This window comes from Brachyistius frenatus, unplaced genomic scaffold, assembly GCF_029030835.1.
Source record: "Brachyistius frenatus isolate BFR_SWC_R1_liver_20210118 unplaced genomic scaffold, ASM2903083v1 Contig_141, whole genome shotgun sequence".
Classification (NCBI taxonomy): Eukaryota; Metazoa; Chordata; class Actinopteri; family Embiotocidae; genus Brachyistius; species Brachyistius frenatus.
The window spans coordinates 137416-163415 of record NW_027210740.1 but is presented as its reverse complement, the minus strand read 5'-3'; the positions used below and the strand labels follow the sequence as shown (position 1 = coordinate 163415).

General features: G+C 41.9%; 2 protein-coding genes across 5 annotated transcripts; both read right to left on the bottom strand.

Annotated features, from left to right (window-relative positions):
- Positions 1–608: 608 nt before the first annotated feature.
- blcap (bladder cancer associated protein) lies at positions 609–4971 on the bottom strand. 2 transcript variants are annotated; one of them, XM_069715298.1, is made up of 3 exons: positions 4864–4962; positions 4184–4250; positions 609–2677 (listed from the first exon to the last, which is right to left on the bottom strand). In XM_069715298.1, exon 3 carries the CDS (start codon positions 2481–2483, stop codon positions 2220–2222), a length of 264 nt encoding a protein of 87 aa, XP_069571399.1. In that variant the 5' UTR covers positions 2484–2677; positions 4184–4250; positions 4864–4962; the 3' UTR covers positions 609–2219. The 2 variants fall into 2 exon arrangements, with proteins under 2 accessions (XP_069571399.1, XP_069571397.1); XM_069715296.1 differs by lacking the exon at positions 4184–4250 and having other exon boundaries at positions 4864–4971.
- A 1775-nt stretch (positions 4972–6746) lies between these two features.
- Positions 6747–25772, bottom strand: podxl2 (podocalyxin-like 2). 3 transcript variants are annotated; one of them, XM_069715338.1, is made up of 13 exons: positions 25406–25772; positions 19034–19326; positions 18616–18931; positions 17792–17901; positions 16591–16825; positions 15620–15802; positions 15281–15456; positions 15096–15170; positions 13921–14077; positions 12774–12835; positions 11780–11959; positions 11198–11377; positions 6747–11046 (listed from the first exon to the last, which is right to left on the bottom strand). In XM_069715338.1, exons 1-13 carry the CDS (start codon positions 25437–25439, stop codon positions 10948–10950), a joined length of 2100 nt encoding a protein of 699 aa, XP_069571439.1. In that variant the 5' UTR covers positions 25440–25772; the 3' UTR covers positions 6747–10947. The 3 variants fall into 3 exon arrangements, with proteins under 3 accessions (XP_069571439.1, XP_069571440.1, XP_069571441.1); XM_069715339.1 differs by having other exon boundaries at positions 15632–15802; XM_069715340.1 differs by having other exon boundaries at positions 16591–16810; positions 25406–25771.
- Positions 25773–26000: the final 228 nt, after the last annotated feature.

Sequence of the window (26000 nt, the reverse complement as noted above, 5' to 3'; positions counted from 1 at the left end):
CATAACAAAGGAAACCATGATTCAACCACAATTAAAAGTCCCGGTGGTAGGGGTGCGGAGATAAGCAGCGCTGCAAACACACAGTTTGGTCTTTTTTCCTCTTAAGATTATCAGATGCGGTCGATTAGCTTCCTGAAGCAAAACCGAGAAAATATTCAGCATATAAACAAGAACCAGAGTTGTGTCGCAACCGTGATTTAACGTTGGGGTTTTTTGTTTCAGCTCCCTCCTGCAGGACCAGATGGTTCAGGAGACCTCTTTAAAAAGAAGAGTTAAGAAGGTAAATTAGCTTTTTTATATATACATATTTTCAACATGTTAATTTTCCATTAAAAAATCTGAATTGTTTTAAGTTGATAAATCTCTTCAAGTCTGAACATTGGCGGGACGTCACACCAATAACAACAGCAAGAGGGGGGGGGGGCGGTGGAGAAACACTGGTAATGATTTCAAAATAAAATCAAAGATATAAAAGATTTGACAAATTCTACTTTTTGAATTATAAATGCAAATCTATGAACTTTTTAATCCACTCTCGTATTTCCAAACAAACCTCCCCTCCCCCCCAAAAATAAAATAAAATATAAAATTCAAGATCGAAAAAATACAAAATTAAAATGTGTTTTTAATGCGGAATATAACACCGAATTCCACAGTTTAACACGTTGAGAGGAAAAAAAAAACTTTATTTAAATTAAAACCAAAGCAATCGTAGCAGTGAGCATGTTCAGCACTGCGACAGGAGGCTACTCGCGCACGCACACACACACACACACACACACACACACACACACACACTCCTATAGAGTATAAACATTAGCCTGTCTGACAGCTAAACATAACACTTAACAGCAGTGAAGCCCGAGGAAACGTCGTATTGTCAAGTGAAAAACCTCAATAGCATTTCCTCAGCCGGCTTACTGCCGCTGGAAATGTCGAACACCTTCGCTTCGGTTTCCTCGTGTGTCACCGTAGTTTTTTTTTTAAATTTATACTTATCAGCATGTCATGAAGACACACGCACACACACATTTTTTTTTTTTAAATACACACCTGTCGCACATGACACACACACACACACAAAAAAAAAGTATTTCATTCACCCCGCACATCCAGACTTCTCTACCCTTTGGAGACTTTCAGCATTTTGTTTTTAATTCATTAGAATTTGTGTGAACTTTTGAAAGAAAAAAAAACTACCAGCAACCCATGCAAAAGAAAAACAAACTAAACAAAACAAAAAGTTGGGATCACGGCGGTGGGAGGAGGAGGAGGGAGGGGGGGGAGGGGGGTTCACACCGAGGCGAGAGGAGGAGCAGACGAGGGAAGGAGGCGGCTGCAGAGCATTGTGGGTATTCACAGCGTAGTTACTGATTGTCCAGAGTCCGTGTGCTCTCCAGGGAGCCGATGGGAGTTTTGGTCGTGTGTTACCTTTCGTCAACATGCCGACTTGTAAATCACAACACTAACATGTGGAGCAGTTTTCAGCGGGAGTTTATGTGAATTTTTGGCAGTTTGAGGAGCAAAATATTATCTTTCTTTTAAAAAAAGATTAAAAAAAAACAAGACGACCCCGAAATACTTTTTTTGGGGGAAAGTGTGAAGTCTCAGAAGTAAACAGGTCAGAGGGCGAAAAAGTGAAAACCCAGAATACTGAAACAGTGGAGGGGGGTGGGGGGTGTGTTTAGGTTTGATGTCACTCACACATATAGTGTATGTATACTGCGTATAGTCTTGATTTTCATTCGAGCGCCAGAATAAAAAGCTGCTGAAAGTGAAATTCTTCTTTTCCTCAGCAGAGTTCACGTCCTTTCTGCCCCCTTTGCATTTTTTTTTTTTTTTTTTTTTTTTAAGTTGGGATGCTTCTCCTTCGCTGCCCGTTACATAAAAGTGCACAAAATTTCTCCTCTTGACAGCACTTCAACTCCTTCCTCCCCCCCTTCCCGAAAAAAATTCTTCTTTACAGCACGGCAAAACAACAGCGTCCATAACTCTCCAAAAAAGTGGGTCGTCTCCTGTGAAGCGCCGGCTCGGTGTTTCCTCCCCCTCCAGCACCGCCCTCGTCGTCACTCTCCCGCCCCTGAAGTGTAGTCCGTCCACCTCTCACAGCATGGCAGTATCATCCTACAATGACCCCCCCCCTCCCTCACCCCTTTTCTCTTACACACACACACACACACACCCTTCTTCCCTCTCTGATATTTCCTCCCCCTCCTCTCTTAGGTCCCCACAATCGCCGGGTCGTGGGCAGCGTTCGGCAGCGCGGCATCCTGGCAGTGGTAGAGGAAGCAGTTGCCCCAGCAACTGTAGCAGATGAGGAAGAGGGCAGCCAGGAAGACCAAGGCACAGATGGTGCAGGGCTTCCTCTCCAGCAGGAAGCTGAGCAGGTAGAAGCCCATGAACATGGAGTGGTTGAACCACAGCGCCGGGTTCAGCGGCTTCGGGATGAGCAGCACGGGCAGCAGCCACTGTAGGCAATACATCGTCTCTATTTATTTTGTTTTTTGTTTCGGGATGACGTAAAGTAGGATCAGGGTGGTGGTGGTGGTGGTGGGGGGGTGGATGAGGGGCGGGGCAACCGCCTTCAGCAGATGCGGGAGAGTCGTCCTATCCGACAGAGCTGCGATGATTCAGGAAGAGGTCGACGCAGCCAGATGTTGCAGTTGTCAGGTCATCCCTGGAGGACGGGAGGGAGGGAGGGGGGGAGACAGGAGGATTTCAAAGTCTGGTCAAAACTATTATTTTTTTTCATCGCTTAATCTGCAGATTATAGTCTTAAAAAAATAAAAATAAAAACACAGTTCCTGCAGCTCGGTGATGTCACACCGGTCCAAAACACACGACAAAGAAAAGCATCAGACTTTCATACCCGAGAAACAATAACTACAACTTTTCTTTTTAAATAAAGTTATTAAAGTAGTTGCATAGCTTTCCGTTAATCAACTAACTAATTAATCGTTCCAACTTTAGAAACAACCACCTTTATTTCAACTGCAAAAAAAAATCATTAAATTGTAAATCACTGTTGGATAAAATAAAACAATCAATGAACTGAGAATATATTTCACCAAAATACCAACTTGAGTTCTGGAATCGTTTTGTTTTGACCTTTTTAAAAACAGAAAAATCCTCCAATTAAGCAATAGTAAAAAAAATTATTCTTATTCGCCCCCTTTGGGAGTTTTCTGTTGGGACGAGAAGAAAACACGTTAATCAGCTAAAGAAACAAAAGAAAGCACACTTGAACTTTTAGGACGTTTCTCTACACAAGTCCGTGAGCGGTGCCTTTCCATCAGTAAAACAATAAATCTCGTCTTGCGTCAGCTCGGCCTTTCATGCCAAATCTTTTAATAACATTATACTTGGAGCCACTCCTTTTATAGGCAAACCCTTCTGCGTGTTTGGCAGAAGCGTCGTGTTTGTGCATGCAGCTACTCTCGATCACCAAGTCGTTATTCTTTTAATTTTAAAAAGGAGAAATCCGCCCGACGAGCAAGTCGATCAAAGAAAACGTGAGATTTCAAGAACTTTGTGACATAAAATTTGAGGGATGGGATCTATGACATTATCCCACAAGATGGCGCAAATTTAAAAAGTGGCCAAGCCCTGTTTTTTTTGTTTTTTTAAATGACTTCCCGAAGTCAAGCCGACTTTAATTTACATGGCAAGTTTATGTGCAAAGTTGCAATACAAAGTACTTCACAAAAAAAACTTCTTTTTTTTTTTTTTAATAACATAAAAGAGAAGAAAATAATTTAATTAAAAAGAAAAGTGCCATGGCAGAGAAGGCAATATATAAAATATTATAAAATATATATAAAACAGATTACAATAATGCCAAGTTAAAAAGGTAAGTCTTAAGATTTCTTTTAAAAGATTTATTCTAAAAATAAACAGGCAATGAAAGTAAACATTTAGCCAAATGACACTTCGTTTTGTAGCCTAAAAACTCACCAATCAAACAGATAGTGCTTCTTTTTTTTTTTTAAGTATCTAACCACATAAACAAGACTTAATTAATCTGCAATAAAAGGAAATATTTGTATTTGTTTTGATCTCCAAAAGTGTGGCGATGTTAAATTGGTCGATTTTTAAATGGGGTCTGGTGTGGTCCTCCATACATTGGACAAAAAAAAAAGGGGGGGGGGCTAAACTAGTAGTTAACCAAGTTAATCTTACCAACCTGGTGTCAAAGTGTGCAACCCGAGTTTTAAAAGTGGATTTTCAACAGGAGAACTGTCTGCGGCCGGCTGGAGGAAACAAAAAGCAAAAGAAGTTACTGTCAGTGTAACTACGAGCTCAGCCACCTTTTTGCCCAAAACGTACGGAGGACCGACCAGACTCCATTTAAAAATCGAGCAATTTAACATCACCAGACTTTTGGAGAGCCTAACCAATACCCCCCGCCACATCAAACCGCCTAATATGGAGTCGGAGAGCTGCTCGGTTATTTCGGGCATACTTCAAACTCAACGAACAGCATTTAATATGAAGCAATTTTTATTTATTTAAAATCTTAAGAACACATCTGCAGAACGTAATCGCAGTGGGCGGTAAAACAGCGGTTAAAGCTAAGTATCAAATCATCGCATATCGTCCATTTAAACGGTAAACTTCTCAGTCAAGATGCACTTTTGTAAGTCGTACAGTAAATAAAATAAAAAATAAAAAGCTCTAACAAAGAATCCAGAACGGGAACAACAGCACGTACCCCGGAGGCTAACTAGCCACGTTAGCTTGACCAAAAAAAAAAAAAAAACAATAACAACAAAAAAAAAGATTTCGTCAACGTAACGTAAAACAACAACAAAAAGTCTGGCATGTGTGTTTTAGTGCGTCTGGGGAAATAAATGGGGAACAAACCTGACGTGTTTCGGGCTCATTCTCGGTAAACACGACCGACCAGCACCGAACCGACCAGCGACTGACTGCGTACGTAGCTGCCAGTTAGCAAGCAAGCTAACGAGCGTTAGCTTTAAAAAAAAAAAAAAAAAAAAAAAACCCCTTGCTGCAAAGCTGAGGCCGAAGACGTTTTAGACGTCTTGTAATGTGCCTGAATACAATTAAACTTCAGGACTTTTTTTTTTTTTTTTTTTAATCCACGAATGTGTTAAAAGGACTTTTTCTTTTTTTTTTTCTTTCTTTTTATCCCAGTCATTTTCCTGTTTTTACTTTTCTCTAGAATATTCAATTTGGAACAGGGTCTTTTAAAAATCAGATTATTAATCCCTGATTTCAACAGCAAACCTGAAACTATGACATAATATCATGTTGGTTTAAAAAAAAAAAAAAAAGTTCTTGTGTACTGTCTGTGTATTCAGCCTAAACTAAATAAACAGAAATGGCCAATAGTGTTGGTATCAGTGTTGAAACAATGCTCCATACTTCCTGAAAATTGTTTGCATTAAAAGTTCATTAGAGCGAAGCGATAGTTAAAATACAGTTGCAGCTGTGCTCAATCATATTATAAATCTTTAAAGCCTATTTAAATAGAAAAAAAATGACATATTGTGGACAAAAGGAGAGTTGTCTTGAGAATGGTGAAAGAGAACCAAGATATATATCGATATATATATATATCGATATATATATAGGTATATATATATATAGATAGATACAAGCCTTTTAGATCAAGGTACAACAGTGCCTGATGGAGCCACGTGTCATTTCCTGGATAAAAAGGGGCTTCCCAAGAACACCCAACTTTTGAGACATAAAAAACAAAGTTTGATTAAAAACAAAACAAAAGAAAACATTGCGACCAGCCACAATGCTTCGGAGGGATTTTTCTTTGGGACAGAAGAAACTAAATTAGAGCCGTTTGGTGAGCCACATCAGCTCAGTGTTCACAGGAGAGAAAGACAGAAAAGACTTTCCCGTTTGTTACACCTCAGCCTACAAGGAATATAATAACATATATATATATAAGAACATCTGTATATATAACATATAACTCTCAGAAACCATCGAGTCTGTCAAATTTATTTTTATTTCTCAGAAATGTAATTTCCCTCAACCCAAAAATAATAGAACTAATTCTTCAAATTCAATGAAAGGATTTTAAAAGAAAAATAGCTTCTGCCACCTTTACAGGAACCTAAAAGACGTTTTGGGACAAAGCTGCTATTTCTACACACAATATAACAACACACTGTGAGAAGAGCCTCAGGGAAAAAAAACTGACTTTCAAGTTCGGCTGGACGCTCGTTCACAGTCACGAGGCAATTAAGACGACTCACCTGCAGCTCGTTTCGAAGCCGCGGCGTCGTTATCCAGAGAGGGAGAGAGATGCACACATGAACACAAATCTCTACAACGAGGGTTATAACGAGCGTCAGGTGTTGCTGAGTCAGCAGGAAGGATACGGGACACGTTGGAGAACAGCGGGTGGAAATAAATCAGAACCTTTCATCATGGACAAGATGGCCTTTTGTCTGAAAGCAAGAGTTAGTCTCATTGGCTTTTTTTTTAGTCACAATAAATATGCAATAAGAAATTTTTTTTTAAAAAAGCACCACAATGAACAATGAATTAAGCTTGAACTTATTTCCCAGTGCCACAGACCTCGATTAGTGTTCAAAAATAATGTATTTTTAAAAAAAAAATTTGATTAGATATTATAGCAATTTTTCTGAACCGGCAACAGCTGTTACAAATTAGCGTCAAAAACACACAAAGATCCATCTGTTCATTTTTTATTTTCGACACCAGTTACGGCTCTCGGGGAGAAGAAACGACAAAGGAAATAAATTTTCTTCAAACTTTATTTCCTCACACTTGACTTATTAACACTGACAACCCAAAACAAAATTTAAAAAGTCATGCAAAATGTGATCAAATTGCATGTGAACTGATATAGAAAAAAAGATCTGTAAAATAACTTAACAAAAAAACTAAACGAATGAAAAAAATCAAATGAAACAAAAATGTTAAAAATCTTGTCGGGAAACAAACTGGGTTTTTTTGTGGGTTTTTTTGTACAAACAGACTAATTTGAGGTTGTTGTTTTTTTTGTTGCTACAGCTTAACGCCCATTGACTTGCACTATAGCGCTGCTGACAAATACAAACATCCATGAGCTTGTCGTCAGATCCTGAAAAAAACAAAAAAAACATCAGGGAAATAAAATTGAAACGATCAGAATCTGCAAGCAACACAAAAAGCAGCAAAACTGGTTTCCGTCAAAGTCCGTCGATCTTCAAAAAAAATCGGCTGCGTGGTTTTTGTTTATATCGGCGCTGAAAGCTACATGCTCGTCTTTCCTGTCTCCTGCCCGGACGTTGTGCTCTCAGAAAATCCTGAAATAGTTTTTCTGTAAATCCCGCTCAACGGACGAAAAAAAAAACCGATCAGTGTAGCTTAAAAGTGAAGCCGTGTGCAGCATCGTTACATCGAGAAAAGTCGAGAGTAAAAAAGAGCCGAGACGACAGGCGACATCTGGATGAAATAGAGATGGGACGGAGACGGACAACTGCAGCTTTAAAATCTATGTGAGAAAAAAAAAAAAAATCTCTTTCAAAAGAAAAATAAACACACAAAAAAATACAATGTTGAGAACAGCTGCATGTAAATCGTCTGTTTCCGCTCCAGCGGCAAATCACAGAAAGATTTCTCTGATTAATTTTGATGTGTGATATTACTGGATGTGACGTGACGGTCCGGATTTTAATTAAAAGGAGACAAAGACTCGTAAAAGAACTCTACAAGTCCCACTTTGGACGACTTGTGACTTCATTTGGACTTGAATGTTTGTCGGTTGTTTGTGAGTCTTTTTGAAGTCGGACATTGACAACAGTGACGTGGACACGATGACTCGCACGTGATCATAGTAACTCGTATGTGATCGTAGTAACTCAGATGTGATCATAGTAACTCAGATGTGATCGTAGTAACTCGTATGTGATCATAGTAACTCGGATGTGATCATAGTAACTCAGATGTGATCGTAGTAACTCAGATGTGATTGCAGTAACTCAGATGTGATCATAGTAACTCGTATGTGATCATAGTAACTCAGATGTGATCATAGTAACTCGGATGTGATCATAGTAACTCGGATGTGATCATAGTAACTCAGATGTGATCGTAGTAACTCGTATGTGATCATAGTAACTCAGATGTGATCGTAGTAACTCAGATGTGATCATAGTAACTCAGATGTGATCGTAGTAACTCAGATGTGATCGTAGTAACTCAGATGTGATCATAGTAACTCGGATGTGATCGTAGTAACTCAGATGTGATCATAGTAACTCAGATGTGATCATAGTAACTCGGATGTGATCGCAGTAACTTGTATGTGATCGTAGTAACTCAGATGTGATCATAGTAACTCAGATGTGATCATAGTAACTCGGATGTGATTGCAGTAACTTGTATGTGATCGTAGTAACTCAGATGTGATCATAGTAACTCGGATGTGATCATAGTAACTCGTATGTGATCATAGTAACTCAGATGTGATCATAGTAACTCGGATGTGATCATAGTAACTCGGATGTGATCAGAGTAACTCGGACTCGAGCTCAGCTTTGGAAATGACCAAAAATGACTCGCAAACGTTTCCTTTGTGACTTGCGTTGACTCGAATGTGACCAGAATGACTCGAACGTGACCGTCGCTCCTCCAACGTCGTCGCAGTGACTCGGACTTGGTTATCGTGACTTTGACGTGACTTTAAAGAACGGGACTTCGGACTCCAAACTGTGTTGACTCAGACACGATGAAGGGGACTCGAACATGACTGTCGTGACTCGGACTTGATCGTTGTGACTTCAACGTGGCTGTAATGACTCGAGTGTCGCTGCAGTGATTCGGACGCGACCGGAGTGACTCGAACACAGTCCTGGTGATGTAATTGTAGGGACTCGATTCAGTCGTGAGCGTAGCGACTTGGACATCGCGATAGCGACTTGGACATCGCGATAGCGACTCGAACGTGACCGTCGCTCCTCCAACATCATCGTGGTGACTCGGACTCGGTCAGAACGACTTGGACGTGATTTCAACAAACGGGTCTTCGGGATTCGATCGTCGTGACTCGGGCCATTTCATTTGTGACTCAGAACTTTGCTGACTCAGACATAAACACGGTGACTCGAACACGATCCCGGTTGACTCGGATTCAATCACAGCGACTCCAACAGAATCGCCACGACTGTACAGACCGCCGTCACCGTGGTAACTTGACCACGACTGCAGCGACTTGCACATCACCGCAGAGACTCCGACTCGATCGTAATGACTCGGACGCGATTGTAATGAATGAGTCGTGACTACAGCTTTTTCCACACTTAACACTAAAAAGACGGAGGAATCGGGGCTCGACTTGGGACTCGGTGGTTTCGGTGACTCGATGTCGACGGCGTCACTGAGTTTATATTTTCATGCTTTTTTTTCCACCTCTAAATATCGCCCACGTGTCATCGCCTCAACATTTAGCCAGCAGGCGTACAGCAGCCATTGCAGCACTATTTTGGAAAAAAATAAATAAAAAATAACAAAAATAAAAAAGAGCATACTCGGCTAACGGCACACAAAGTACAGCGATCACATGACGTGTTTGTAGAGTGAACAGTAAACATCCTCAGCGGGGGGGTTACAACCATTCCTATAAGCAAAATAGAGATATTTCAGTCACTATATGAGAGACATTTAACACGATGCAGCATTTTTTTTTTTCCCAACGATGATAGTCACTACTGTATTTTTCCAAAGAGGAATCGATCAAAGTGCCAAAAAACTCTTACTTTGAAAAGTTGCTACGGGCGATACTTCCTGTTTCAGTGAAGGAGGAGGAGGAGGAGGAGCCGAGAGGAGTCGCCGGAGTCAGACGTCGGCATGGAAACCCGTCGACCTCGTCTAAGGCTGTAATACTTATGAGGATATACTTTAATGGACTTTATTGCAGCTTATCGGCGATACTTTAAAAAGTAATCCATCCGAAGTCCTTACATTCAGAGTATTACTTAAGGGATTGTAGTATTAGTAGAAAAATGTACTGCACTTTAAAAAAAAAGGTGTTTTAATAATTTATATTATTATTTTTAAGGATGCTTTGATGTGAAAGTAGCATTATAGATTTGTATATGAAGCAAATGTTGACTACCTAATATATTCATCTACAATAAAGTTTAATGATCATCATGTTGTCTGTGTAAAATACAGATTTTTACATTAAATAGTGACAATAACTGTCAGATAAATGCAGCAAAGTCCAATATTTCCCTCTGAAGCAGATGTATTAATGAAGCAGAAAATGGTCAAATGTACTTCAGCCACATTCATCTGCTGATAATCAACTGTTGCTCTTATTTGAGGTTTCTGCTATGAAGTCAGGGCGATTTTATTAAAGGATTTGTGACACAGAATGGCGATTAAAGTACATTCAACGGTTTTAAGGTGATAAATGCTGCTTTAAGCTCCGCACTCGTTTTATGTTTGGATTCATCTCACGTAGCAACGGCACGAGGAGCTGAAAGCGTAAGGCACACTAAACAGAGGGGTTTTGATGTAATGGTGAAATTATCTAACATCAAGAAGGGTGTTTTAAATTTTTACAGGAAATTCTAAACTCAGGTCCGATTTTGCTGAACTGTGTTAAATCTTTGAGGGCGACTGGCGAGTTTATCGTCTGTGTATGAGTTCGGATTTGACACGTGAATACAGTTTCTTGTGGGAACCCTTGTGTCTGATCTCCGAGACGTCAGTGACTGCTCCTCCTCCTCCTCCTCCTCCTCCTCGTCTCCGTCCTATCTTAATGACCGAACAACACCTCAACCTCTCAGGCTTCAAACCTTTAACTCCCATCAAATTTCTCTCTTCCTCCTTTCTTTGTTCTCTTCACTCCACTAAAGAAATTTCATATTCTTTCTCTTCTTTTTCCTCTTCTGCCATCACAGTCATAATCATCTTCTTTCCTCTGTGCTCCCTCCTATCATCGATCTATTAAAAAGCCTCCTTCACTTCCTCTTCATCAATCAGAGATGTGTGTCCTGCCTCTTCCTCCTCCTCCTCCTCCTCGGTCGCTGCTTGATTGACGAATACCTGAAAAAAAAACACAAAAAAGAGTCTTCGTGCTGTCGCCAGGCAGAATACACAAGACAGCACATTGTTTGCCACTAAATCTTCCCATCACTACGTCGATCAATTTATTTTCTTCGCCTCTTGACATCCACTGAATCGGTCATCCAATCACCTGCCAGCGACTGCCGCCGTCGCCGTCACCTCCTCCTCCTCCTCCTCCTTCTCCTCCCGCCGACAGCCCGTTGGTACTCGGCTTCTTCTCGCGCATCTCCGGGTGGCCGTCGTTGGTCACGTCCAGCGTCGGGTTGTCGTGGCAACCGTTCTCCACAAAGTGAAGCTCATCGCCGCGAAACTGCGAGATTTAAAAAAAAAAAAAAAAAAAAAAAAAAAAAAAAAGGTCGCCAGAGATTTACAAGAGCGGCTGCGTTCATTTAATTCATCGTATTAAAAAAAAAACACAAAAAAACAACAACAAGACTCCTCAGGGTGCGTTCAGGTGCTCAGCGGTCAGTCAGCGGAAAAATAAACGAGAAATAAAAAGCTGCAAATAAACGTCATAAAACGTTGCTATTATGTAAAAAAAAGAAGTTTGAGAACCACTGATTTAAGCATTCAGGTACATCGTAACATGGACATGAATGTGTGTGTGTGTGTGTGTGTGTGTGTGTGTGTGTGTGTGTGTGTGTGTGTGTGTGTGTGTGTGTGTGTGTGTGTGCGTGTGCGTGCGCATGTGCGTGTGTGTGTGTTGAGCTACCGTCGTCTTGGTTGCGGGCAGTCGTCTCTGCCAGCAGATGTAAATGAATCCAGATGTGATGATGACCATGCAGATGGAGCCGATGATCACCAGAACCACGAACAGTTTGCCGTAGTCGCTGCGGGTCTGACTGGGACGAGACGGACAGCTGCTGGCGGCGCTGTAGTTCTGGATGCCCACCTGATGAGACACACACACACACAAATTTATACTTTAACAGTCCAGACGGTTATTGTTGTTATTGTTATCATATTTCTATTGTTTTTTTTTTTACTGGGAAATTTTCTGTCATTGGCAGCTGTATTAACATTTTCTAACTGCTTCGGTGTCCTCTGCTACGATGTTTTCACGTCCTGCTTTCTGACAGCTCAGCAACTTCAAAAAAAAATATATATATATATTTTTCGGTAACTTCTCGGTGAAGTAAACTTTCCCACAAAACCAGGCAGCCTCATTTAACCAAACCTCAGACCACAGGAATAGTTTTTCACGGGTGCAGCTGCATCCAGGACCCCCGCTGAGTCTGTTTTCTCTCCCACTCATAGACTGTTCACGTTAATGTCAGCTATAATCTATAATCTTATATTACACAGCAGGAACTCATCACATCTGACGCTGAGAATTACGTTTTACACACATTACATATCCTGTTGATGCTTCGTACATTTGCACGAACACATATTTTTGTAATCTATTGTGACATTTTATTTGTACACTACCCATCTGTTGTGTGAGCTGTATTTTTTTTTGTTTTCGCTAAGTCCAATATTTTGTTTGTACTTCTTTAAAATCTTAAATGGTTCCTTGTATGTGAACATTTTAAGTGCAAATCTCAGAAAAGAAAAAAAAATAAGAGAGGTACAGAAAAAAAAAAACGTTCATCCGGAGGCTTCACTGTCGTTTGGGGAGAACAACAGTAAAAATCGGACGTCATATGAATAGAAAAACATTTTTAAATTGCTTTAAAGACATGAATGGGGTTAGGAGGAGGTACCTTATTGAGACAGTTCGTGATCTCTCTCAGCATGTCCAGCACATCCGTGGTAGATATCACTCCTGAAAGACACAACGCATGTTTTACACACTCCGACGCGTGCTCTCAAAAACACCATGTACGGCTGTTGTCCCTTGTTTTCCATTGTTTGTGATTGTTGAAGGTTGTCTGACGTCGCACCTCGCAGAGGGCTGCATGAAAGCACCGCTGATGACGTCGCACCATTTATTTTGTCCTTTAATCCGGAGAATGAAGGACATTTTAACACTACGCTGCTTTTATGACAACAGTTTCAATGTTTCAGGGTGCGGCTGTGAGTCAAGGTTAAAGGGAGGGAGTTTAGTTTAGTTTGTTTAAGTCCTATTTGGGGCCCCTGACCTTTTATTGTTTCAGGATTATTTTTTTCAGTTTCTGAACATCGTTGCCTTAACGGCCCAGCCGCTGCAGGCCGGACACGAAGTGGATGAAAAATGAAGACATGCTTGTCCGAGTCTCCTTCAGTCAACTCCTCCATTAGCAATAATGGGGAATAATGAGTGGTGCAACGCGGGCCCCGGGTTTCACCTCGCAGGCTTATTATTATTACCTTATAGTTGAAGGCTGTTGGGGTCCAAATAAAGAAAATAAACATGTTAGCACTTCCTTTGGTAATAACCATGCTGCACCTCATAGAAATAGTTTAATCTTTTTTTAATTTTGATTATTCAAATTGATTTATTGAAAAATAACATGGGGTTAAAAGTTATAAAAAAAAATATAAAAAAAATAAAATCATAAAAATGACGTAGCTTTACGGAACAGACCGTGTGTGACTGTTATCTGTGAGAGGGGCCGGTTTTACTTTTAAAACATCGGAGTGAGGACATTTTGGCCAAATCTCAGTGTCTCACTCCTACAAAGGGCTTTTTGAGGGCCAAGACTTAGTTTTAGGGTTAAAGTTAGAATTAAGTCAAGGTTTAGATTAAGGTAAGGGTTGTGATTGGGAACATAGTTGTGGTGGTTAAGATCAGTGAATGTCCTCATAAAGATAGCTCAACAAACGTGTGTGTGTGTGTGTGTGTGTGTGTGTGTGTGTGTGTGTGTGTGTGTGTGTGTGTGTGTGTGTGTGTGTGTGTGTGTGTGTGTGTGTGTGTGTGTGTGTGTGTACCGTTCTCAGATTCCACGTTCATCAGCAGCTGGTGTTGCTGGTGTGTCGGCTTGCTGAGGGTTATTACCCATGATCCCTCGGGGCTATTCATTCTTCGAGCAAACACTCGCTCTATGATCCTCAACAAGCGTACGCCCTGGTCGACACGAAACTCCTCCTGTCGCGCGCACACACACACACACACACACGCACACACACACACACACACACACACACACACACACACACACACACACACACACACACACACACACACACACACACACACACACACACACACACACACATTTATCTCGGCGTTACCACTTGATCTACCGTCCAAAGTCAAAAGGCAAAGATGCAGAAGAACGGGTGTTGAAAAAGTTTACTCGTATTCAACGAATGTAAACGAGAGAGGAGAGGACGCAGCATCCGACTCCATCCACGTTGCCATAACAACCTGCGGCGGCAGCGAGGGGGTTTCGCATTGCTGCCATGGCGACAGACGCCACGGCGAGGGTCCTTCCGCCCTCGCCACTTCTCACACAAAAAACAGACGGCGTCGTTGGAGGCCGTCTGTTTTCGTGTGTCTTTTGGCCGTCTGCGAAGCTCAATAGGAGCCCTTCACCTTCATGTTCGCTGCGACAGCGTGGGAGGAAACTCGGGCTCTTCCTCGAGAGAACGGCGGGTCGCAACCACGGGCCTCTTCAGTTTTTCTGTCTGGATCGGTTCAAACACGGCTGATGCGACAGCTGTGAACCAAATTCTGGTGCAGACTAAACAGATCTGTGGCTTCCCGGGTCTGAAAAATTAGGCCGATGCCGACGTGCCTTCAGCCGCAATACCACCGAGTGCCACTAGAGGTCGGCTCCAAAAAAAAGCCTCCGGCTCCGTAGACTCCCATCCAACTTCTCTCATAAAGTTCTCAGTAAATACATTTTTTCCACGGGGTATCTCGGTGTTGTTAGCTAAAGTCACTCCTTCTTATTAGTTTTCTGGAGGTCCATCTGAAAATAATCCTTCATTCATTAGAAAAGAAGCCCGAAAAAGATGTGTTTTTTTTTGGTTGGGTGGCTATCGGCGGGCGGGACGTAGTATCGCCGGGTTTCCAATCAGATCGAGTCAAACCACCGCTTGTCTCTGACCACAAACTAATCCTTTTAAAAATGCTAAATGCGGCGATCTCTTGTACTCACGCAGTTCAAGTTTTCCGTCATGTTCAGGACGACGTAGCCTCGTCCATCCAGCTTGCTCCAGTCTTTACAAACTACCTGAAAGATTCACAGTTGGAAAATAACACAACGTGAATGCTTAATTTTTTTTTATTTAATTTTTTTTTTTTTTTTAATTCCTCTTGCGTGTATGTTTGTAAAAAAAATACCTGCTCCGACTGAAGCGGCGTGTTTTTGTCCAGCCAGTCGGACGGATCGATGAGGTCGACGGTGGGCGAAGGGTCGGTGGTGAGCGGGACGACGTGTCCGACCCGCGTTCCCTCTCTCTCCGTCTTTCTTACGTTTTCTTCCTCTGCCTCGTCGCTTCTGTCTTTCGGACTAAATCCTTGAGCGAATACCCCCCCAAAAAAATTTAATGTTTGAGGTGCTTAGTCAGCGTTGCTACAACTGTGAGGGTTTCTGTCCCGGCACTGCGAATGTTTCAGCTTTACGATCATAAGAATAAAAGACGGCAAATTCCTGTGTAACGTTTATACTGTTCGCATCACCTTTTAACTCACGTTCGTCCTCCTCCAGCTGCTCCTCTTCCTCCACGCTGGGCTGCAGAGGCTCTCTGCTGGGAGCCGAGCCAACCTCTGGTGCAGTGGGATTCTGGGTAAACATGTCGATGTGCGCCAGGCCCGTTTCCTCCTCGTCCTCCTCCCTCTCCGTCTCCTCGTCCTCGGTCTCATCTGCGTCGACGAACCAGAGGTAAAACACGAGCAGCTGATGCTCTTCCTCTTTGCAGGAATGCATTATTATAACACGGTAATAAATCCAAAATGTTTTAGATTTTAATTTATTTCACGGCTGTTTTCCTGTGTCTAATAAATTCTCCCACACAAGTTGCACAGCCTTTTTATGATCTTTTAATCACTTGTGAAAAAAAAAAAAACTTCTTCAATTCAGGCAGAAAAATCATTCAAGTGCCGAATAAAAAAAAAAAAATTAAAAAAAAAATACAAACTTAAATAACACTAAAATAGGTATTAATGCTGAATCTTAGCATTAAAAGACATTCTGGCCATCTACAGGTAACAAAATCTGCCTTTCAGCATCTCTAAAACTCAATAATTAACACATATTTTCATATGTCATTACGTTAAGACAAAGATTAGTAACCGTGTTTGTGAGTCTGACATAAATATGGTCATAAATAGGACATAAACGCCCGCAAAAACTGAAACTCAAATGAGATATAAAGTGTAACGTGGTGAGCTTTAGAGATGCTGGTACTGTAGGTAGACTCAGTCTTTATGCTAAGCTAAGATAACCAACTACTGGCTGTCGCTTCATATTTATCACGCAGACAACAAAAGTGCTACCGAGATTCTCAAAATCAAATAGGCCGATTTCTTTATTATTTTTAAACGTCAAAAAAAAAAAAAAAAAAAAAAAGGGGATAGTAAATAAAAGCATCTCACACAGGAACAGGAAACCAGATCAAACACGCTGTAAGTAACGAGAAGTTTTTTGGTACCTTTCGTGTAAGTTCCCAGCAGCCCGAAGTCGGTGCCGGTGTCGGTCTCCGGGGTGGCAGTTCCTCCGACGTCGCCGCCGGCGACAGCAGCAGCGGTAGTGGAGGGAGCGACAGCAGCAGCTGTAGTCGTACTGATGGAGGAGTGAAGGACTCCGTAGCCGCTGGACTGGATGTCTTCCTCCCCCTCTGCCTCCCACAGCTCTCTTCCTAAAGGACTCACCTGTGTGGTAGATACCTTTTTTTTTTTTTTTTTTAGATCACTTTATTCGTCGCCACAACGTCCGTCTACGTCAAACCTCACAACGTTTCGTTTTTGATGACATTTAAATGTAGTTATGTGTGCGTTATTATGGAGGTCGTCGTTAAAGGTGGCGTACGACGACACTATATCCAGATGGCTGTAGCCATCCAGGGCATTAGAAGTAGTAGTGATAGTCAATGCAAGAAGGCAGAAAGCAAACACTGGCTGGTTGTCCATGTTATGAGAGAAATGATTCATGTGTATACCGCCATTAATTCATGGATAGAAAGTTTAAGAAAAACTAATGAGCCAAACTTGCATTTATATATATATATATATATATATATATATACTTTTTGCTGAGTCAGTCATCTCCATTTGCCAACAATATGGGCCAACAAGACGCCACTAATCGCATAAAGCAGTTGAAGACTAATTAAATTATGCAGCGCAGGGTTAGCAGGTGAGCCCTGGATTACATCTGATTCACTGCGATCCAATTAAAAAGTCCCAACGGCAGCTGAATGATTTCTCCTTCTTAATGATGGCGCCTTAAAAACTTAAAGCGCAGCAGGGAGCCACCTGGGAGCCACTTCACGAAAACCAGACGTAACACCAACGAGGGGTTTGTGGTTGCTCCAAATGGCCATTGTTCCCACGACAGAGTTTTGTTGCTGTAACTTGAATATGTCAGTGATTTAACGTGGCTTTAAGAAGTAAAAGGTAAAAATTCTGTTGACAAACTGGGGATTGGTTCGTTGTGATTTCAGCGATTGTTCGATAAAAGCCCGTTGGTGATATCTGCAAAATCGTGTGTTGTTTTTTTTGGGGGGGGGACTATGTTCACTCGTTTTTGTGAGAGTTAATCTACACAATGACACGTGTACACATAATGATAGATCTAGGAATATATTAGTCGTAATATTCAGGATGTATGGCTTTAGGTTTCTCCGTCCTCACCTCCAGGACGGGGGACGCGCGGTGCTCCTGTAGCCCAGGACGGTGCACCTCAGCTGGGGAGGTGATGCTTGGCTGCTTGGAGGTGGAGGGGTGGAAAGACGCGGTGTAGCCTGTGTGACACAAAGGAGACATGTCAGAAACACACGTTTGCGTGTGTGTGTGTGTGTGTGTGTGTGTGTGTGTGTGTGTGTGTGTGTGTGTGTGTGTGTGTGTGTGTGTGTGCGTGTGTGTGTGTCTCTGCTGCCAGCGTTGCCATGAGGTTTTGACAGCTTTCATTCATCGAAGACTCTCAGGAGATAAACAGCAGTTGTTCAATGATGATGAACAAGATAAACGTAGCAGGTTGTTTAAAGTTAAAGCCGGTTGGTGTTTTTATCGCATTATAGGAAGGAAACGCCCATTTAGCTTGAGATATTTGAACAGGAACTTTTCGGAAACAAAAGAGACGCAGCCGCACAAGAAGACCGACAGACGCCATCTTAAGTGATAATCCTGGAAGTCGTATGTGGTACATTGTAAAGCTGCTATAATGTTAATTGTGTTCAGCAGCTAGTTTGACTTGATGATTATGATGATCCATCAGTCTAAGATTGAAGCATTGGACCGAGCGGCATCAACATCTCTTATAAATCTGCATTTATTTTTTTTACTGCTCTCCAGGATCTTCAAATATACTCTGATGATGTCACAGATATCTGTACGACCTGAACTGAACGTCGGCCTTTTGGCAAAAATCAACGTTTAAAAACCAACATTTCCGGACGGTGTGGGCTCCTTCAGCAAATCTGCTAACGCGGCAGATGTTTGTTTGGACTCCCACTAACCAATCAGAGCGTCCAGATCCGGCGTCGTGTGGTTGGCCTCCGAGGCATCTCGGACATCTCCATCGTCTGTCCCTCCTCCGTTGCCGTCTTCGTCTTCCCTGGCCTCCCACTCGTCCTCTCCCCCTCTCCTCTCCCGGTCCTCTCCCATGTCCTCTACCCTGTCTCTGTCCTCCGCGTCCGTCCCGTAAAAGCCGGACGCCTCGCGGGAGGCGTCGCCGGGTCCCGGCCCAAAGACGTGCTCCGTCTCCGGGTCAGTGGAGTCCGAGTTTCCCCTGTAGTCGTCTGCATCCTGGGGGACGGCCAGATGAACCATACGCTGAGAGAGGGGGGAGGAACGGGAGGGGGGGGGGGGGGTGCTTGGTCAGATGTACAGCAGTATAAATTCTGATGTTACAAAAAAAACTGATTAGGTCCTCACCTCCATCTCGTCTTCCACATCCAGGCTTTCGTGGGTCCCGGCTGCATCCCGGCCGGCGGGCCGCGGCGCGTTCAGCTGGGAGGAGTTCGCCGACTCCATCTTGGCCTGCGAGCGGGATGTTTCGTGTATCTCCGGCCAACCCATGTCGTGAACCAAGTGGGGCTGAGCTCGCACCAACTCGTGGACCGCGGAGCGTTTGGTTCGGACCAACTCCTGGATGAGGCGCGCCTCATCCAGGGGTACGACCCGCTGGGACGAACCCAGGCGGAAGGCCTCGCAGCCGGCCAGGGAAGCTACGGGAAAAAAATAGAGAGAGGACGGACACTTCAAAGATCTCAGCGCATCGATCCGCCTCCGGTGGAATCAAACGGTCAAGTCAGAAGAAGTTTTAAGATTTATGCAGAAAATAAAGAAAAAGAGCAAGAAATTCAAGTAGAATCTAAAACATGACATTTATGGAAGGATTGACGTGATGTGTCAAAAACAATAACATCACATAATTATTAACGTCATGCTGCAAACACCTTTTTTTTTGGAGAATGAGAAATACAGGAACAGATTCAACCTTTTCAAACATAACTTCTTGCCTTAACATCTTTTAATGGAAAATATTTTAAAAAGCTGTACATCTGAAAACGAGCTAATATTCTTAGGTACAAGCTTAATCTTATTCATTTAGACAATTGTGTGGTGTATTAATTTTGACAAAACATATTGTTTCACCAATCAATTTGCCTGTTGTGATAATGACAATAAAATCTCAGCAGCAGCATGAACACAAAAGCAAAGGGTCACAATTCCCCTTTTATTTATCAACATTTAACAAATAGTTTAGGACTTTATATAATGTTTTTAAATGTAAACAGATTATGAATGATGTTATAATAATGCACATTTGTAACATTATAAATGATGTCTTTACAGGAGAAGTGATAACTGACAAATGTTGGGTCTTATTACATTTTAGTGTGTTCTAAAGCTTATTTGAAATGTTTACAAGGTGATTATTAATGTTATACAAGGTGGATTAAAGCTACGTATCGCTTTTAAAACGGCTTCCACATAAACGGATCGATTGGAAGGAGAGAATCTGGATGCCGTCACAAAATAAACCTCAAGTGTCTGGTAATACACAAGTCAAATGAAAACAAAACAAAAACAACCAAAACAACAGCGAGTGGTTTCGACAGAATTGAGTGAATCGACAGATCGAATCAGTTAAAACGAATTCCCCAAACGGATTTACAGCAGCTTTTTGTTTTGTTAGCCGGCCGGCACGCTTTAAAGCAGCCCGGGGAAGGACGGGAGAAGAAAAGTATTCCGGTGTCTGTTTTATACATTAAAGTGATTCAATTTACAGACATCAGAGAGCTCTCGTCTCCGCGGCGAGCTCTTTCAGTTTCATTAAAAACTTCCATCATCGTATCATCAGTCTCCCGTTCAGTCTCAATGATAATTCATTCATTTCTTGTTTTATTTATCACTCATGTGTTCATTGATGGCTTTCATGCACAAATGTCGATGATAACATCGGATTTGATTGTATTTATAAGTGAATACAAAATTTGATTTCAGCTGTTTGAATGATTGTTAGAATGACGATTCTTGCATTAGTTTGAATAAAATGCATCGTTATGTAACATCATCTGTGTGTTTCTGTTGCAGTTTTGTTTCTAGTCAGTATAATGTTGATATAAATCTGTTTATTACAGTTTATGAACCGTTTGTGGTGCCTCACCGGTAGCGCTACGATCACCTGCTCCTCCTTGTAGTTCATCAAACCCCGCATTTATCCTTTTTTTTTTTTTTTGTCAACTCATTCACTTGCTAATTTATCAATTCATACATTCATCCACCCATCGCTCATACATAATCCTTCACGGAGAGCTTCGAGCCCTCGCCACAGACCCCACCCACCCCCACCCCCACCCATGTATCCCATGGTGCTCTCTGTCTGGGACCACAGATGGCTGTATGACCTAAGAGGCTGAGTGAGCAGATTACAACATGATGTCCAACATGTCTCAAACACGTCTGTAGCATGTTAAGCTCTTCGGCCCCTGACAACCCAACACACAACACACAACCCCGACAACCCCACCCCACCCCCACCCCCTCCCCCACCCCCACCTCCGGCCTGAGGTGACGCAGATGTACCGGTTAAATCCTGCTGACTCGGTGCATTTTCAAACGCGTAGTTCACGGTCTCAGTCCGCTTGTTTGAGGGTTCGATCATTGCTGATATTTCACAAATTTGAACCTGAAGGTGGCGCCGGTGGAAAGGTCAAAGGTTAAACGAGGTCTTCAGGGTTCAACCTCCTGCGACTGAATGTTTGTAACAAATCTATGACGTAAGATGTTAAGATATTTCACAGAGTAAACTAGACTGCGCCGGGAGAAGCCAGGGGATCGTTTGAATTAGGAGGATTCATCCCCTGGGAACCATGAATGTTATCAAAGAACTCAATCAAGTCTGCTTCAGAAAGCACTCACGACGCAGCCGGATGACACAGCAGTGTTAGACGCTCTCATCTGAACCGGATGGATTTTTCATTTAGAGAGCAAACAGACCCGAAGCACACAGAGGGAGAGTTGTTGACAGTAAAAAAAAAAAAAAATAGAATATATCATTTAAGATGAAGCCAAAAACATCAAGTCCCTTAATGAGCTTTTTGATGAAGTCTGAGCACTGTGAAAAAAAAAAAAAAAAATAAAAATCAGGACTCAAGACTTCTCGTTCACCTTTGAATAAAGTTTCTCGTTGAAAAAAAACCAGCCGTCTGAAATGTCCTACTCGCTGTGAATTACCGATCCAAAGAGAAGCTCCGAGGACGACGACGAGGGAGGATGGAGGTGGAGGATGGAAGCGCCAACAGGAGGAGACGACAGATAAGGGATCCTTCACCCAGCAGAGAAAAGCTTTAATTTGTGTTGTTTTAATTCCTTCCCAAATCCCCAAGTCAACACTGCGCTGCAGACAAAAAACAAAAAAAAAACGTCCTCACAGCCCTCGTTTTATCCCTGGAGATGATGAATGTTTGAATTTATTTTTTGGGAAAGCAAAGAGTCGAGCTCAGGCTTGAAAAAAAAAAAAAAACAACCTGCCAATCACGAAGATGAAACTGCTACTCGTCGAATTCTCGTCGATTTCTTGAATATTTGGGCTAAAAAGCAGGTAAAAAAAACAACCAAAACAAACACGTGTTGGGACTTGCAGCGTCCTTTAAAAGCCTAAAAGAGGGTTTGAAATTTGCTACGTCGGTGCTGAGGTAGCTTTCGGCTTCACTCCTGACGCGGCGTTATTGCTCCGTACACCCGAGAGGAAAAGCATCGTACGTTGCAGCTTAACGCGGTCGAAATGCTCAGCCCGCTGAATAAAACACTGGTTTGAGCCCAAAAAAATTAAACGCAGCCTGCATTCGTCGGTGCTTTTTCTCAATGACATTTAATCGATTTATTCAACACAAATAAAGCTTTCACGGGAGTCTATGGAGGCTTTTTGGAGCCGACCTCTAGTGGCACCCGGTGGTATTGCAGTTTATGGCACTTCCACATTGGCCTCTTTTTGTTCAGGACGCGGAAGCTACGAACACTTTTATATTCAGTCTGTGGTTGTAATCTTTATATATTCTGAGGTATCTGGCGGGTCTTCCTCAACTGAGCACAAACCCACCTGTAGCTAAATAAGTCGTCAGCTCTTCCTGCCTCAGTCGTCTTATTTTAGTCAAACCTCCATGGGGAGCATTTAAAAACATCCTGCTTGCAGGTTAAGTCACAGTCAGCTGAGTAAGACGCATCGATATATATCAATTTTAAGCGAAATGCCATTATGAGTGTCTCAGACACGAGCTGTCCAAAAAAAAACCCCATCTCTCTCCTACCACACACCCTCCAGTTTCACAACCACACAGCGACCTTGAAGTCGTCGTCTATAAAAGCAACTTTGCTGCGTAATTACTTGAGAAAAAAAAAATCGACCCGCGTCTCTCCAAAGGTGAAGGAACTGAACAGCTGAGTTAGCGTTAGGAGCTTATCACGGGAGAAGCTCTGCGATGCTTCACACCGATAGTTCCTCTGGGACAAGACAGGACCAACAGTTTTGACGGAGCTCCTCTGGACACAGCGAGCATTTATTATTTTTAGAAAACAGACTTGATCTCAATCTTAAGCGTCAATAAATCACTTAATTTGTATTGATAAATGTCGCGTAAAACATTTTTCTGCATTTATATTTAAAAAAAATATAATATTCTTTAATATTCCTTGCACTTGAACTACCGCGCCTTTAAAATGCATATTGCTTATTTTAGACTTTAAGTGTATTTGTGTTTAATTTTATGCATTTTATCCGTTTCTTATGCATCTCATTTCTTTTCTATATTTTGAAATGTTCCTTTACATCTGTTTTTACGTGAAAACACTGCTCGTAAAATTAAATTCTCACTCAAAATTAGATCTGTGGCAGCCTGGGAAGTTGAAACAAAGTTTTAGACAGAAAATACAATTCAATAATTAAATGAATAAATGCAATTCCAAAAACAAATATATCAATTATTTTGGTGCGTCTTCACAGTCGGGAGAATTTGATGGTACTTTGGCTGTTTCTAAAGATATTTATTGCTTTTGTTGTTCTTCTTTTCTTTGTTCCTACAGCAGCATTTTGTTTTCTGGTGTGTCGTGTTCACGTAGACGAATAAATCCGATACCTCGTGGTGTCCATTATGTTCCAGGGAGGGGTCGACCGAAAGCCCCCCCAACCTCAGCTTTAACACCCCTCAGATCGGCTTATGATACGGGTGGACCCTCCCCCACCCCCAAATCCCCTTCAGAGAGAGGTGGCTCACCCAATTATCTCCTCCTTACATCCACCTCCGTATTCTCCAGCATGTTTTATCATGATGGGTAAAAAAAATATATATATATATATATGTTTATATTTCTAAGAGCCGTAATGTTGAGTTTATACTTTAAAAATAAAAAGCAGCATTGAACTTATACTTTTATGTCCGTGTAGTTTCACAAACACAAAGATGAGCCTCCATATTTTAACCAGTAAAATTGCTGGAATGGGTATTTAGAGAAAAATGAAGCCATCAAAAACAAATTTGAATTTCATAGGAGGGGAAGATTTTGTGCTGATTCAATAAACAATCATCAAAATATGCATTCAAATAAAATTACCACGTAAATTAAGCAAAAGTTCTGACGTATCATCAACTATTAGTATTATTTAGGTTGAAGTAATGAAGCTAAAAGTCACCGTTTTTAGTCACTTTACAAGCAATCAATTCCTAATCTGACAATGAGCTGAATATGTTTGGCTTCCTGCATTTTTCTTTTCACATCACGAATCAGCAGCAGAGCAATAAAAAGATTAAAAATACTATAAGCTGCAGCCCTAATTCTGATAATCAACTAAATGTTTTCTTCCTCTAATACGAGGATCTGCTGCTTCTTCTGTTTTATATCATTGTGTGCTGAATATTTTTGGGGAGATTGGAACAAAACGAGCAATTTGAACACGTTATTTTCACAAAATTGAAAGAGTCTAAACTAATCGATCATTGACAAATTGATGTAATAATCAATCAAAGAATCTTTTCTTTTTTATATATATATATATATATATTCTACAGAGATGCTATCCAACATGATGTAACATCTGCTGGTGTGATTATTCCAATTAAAACATATCTTGTTGATGATGCTGCTGCTGCTGCTGATGCTTCCTGTCAGGTCTCGTGCCCAGCAGCTGGTCTTGCCTGCTGTGTGTGTGTGTGTGTGTGTGTGTGTGTGTGTGTGTGTGTGTGTGTGTGTGTGTGTGTGTGTGTGTGTGTGTGTGTGTGTGTGTGTGTGTGTGTGTGTGTGTGTGTGTGTGTGTGTGTTAGTCAGACACTGCAGTGTGTGTGTCTGCTGATTTAAGTGCACTGTGCGCCTCCTACACGTCGCCAGCCTGCGTCCACTTCGAAGAATTTCCCCTGAGCGGTTTCAATGAAGACTCCGCACCCTGATTTATAACATTATTATCAACCATCATTAATATTAATAATGCCATTAATGATGCTGCAGCACTGATATAAAAAAAAAAAATTAAATTAAAAAAAACCACCATGTTAAGAGTCCTATCGAGGACTTAACTCTCCCTGTGTGGTGTCTCTCAAAAGTCTCCAAAGATTTATTTTTTTCTGCACCATATTTCCCAGAAGGGCTTGCGTTTTGTTTTTTTTGGTGGTGAAATGTTATTTCCTATTTTATTTTTATTTTTTTAATATATATATATATATATATATATAGTCCCAGTACAGATGTTTGAGGAAAAAAAAAACATATGTGGGACTATATATATAATAAAAAAAAAAAGAAGAGCCTCACCGGTCAGTGTGATGAGGAGCAGCAGGCCCGGCATGACTGCTGCAGTGCTCTCCCTCCTCGCTTTGCTCTGGACGCGCCGGATCGCACAAGATTTCAAGCTGCAGATGCTCTCTGGGATGTGAACGGAGGCCTGACGGGGGGAAACGCAGCTCTCATGTCCGCCTCATGTCCCCCGCGTCTTGGAGCAGTCTGCGATGTCTTGCGTGTGTGTGCGTGTGCGTGCGTGTGTGTGTGTGTGTGTGTGTGTGTGTGTGTGTGTGTGTGTGTGCGGGGGTAAGAGCTGCGGTCCAGTCCAGGATCTGATTCCGCTGCACCACCGATGACTGGAAATATGTAAACTGGGCTGGCAGCGCGCTTGCTCGCTTGCTTTGGCTGTTCCCGCCTCTGGCCGCTAGATGTCGCAGCAGCCGAGTCAAAAGCGGGGCTCACCGGTGCTGCGTTCAGGTGCAGCTCTGGAAAATAGTGCCGCTGTGGATGCCCAGGTTTTAATAATTAAAAAAAAATGTAATAGAAACGCAAAGGGGAGTGATGATACACATTTTTTTTTTGGGGGGGGGGGTTAAATATTACACATATTGAATAATACAATACATTT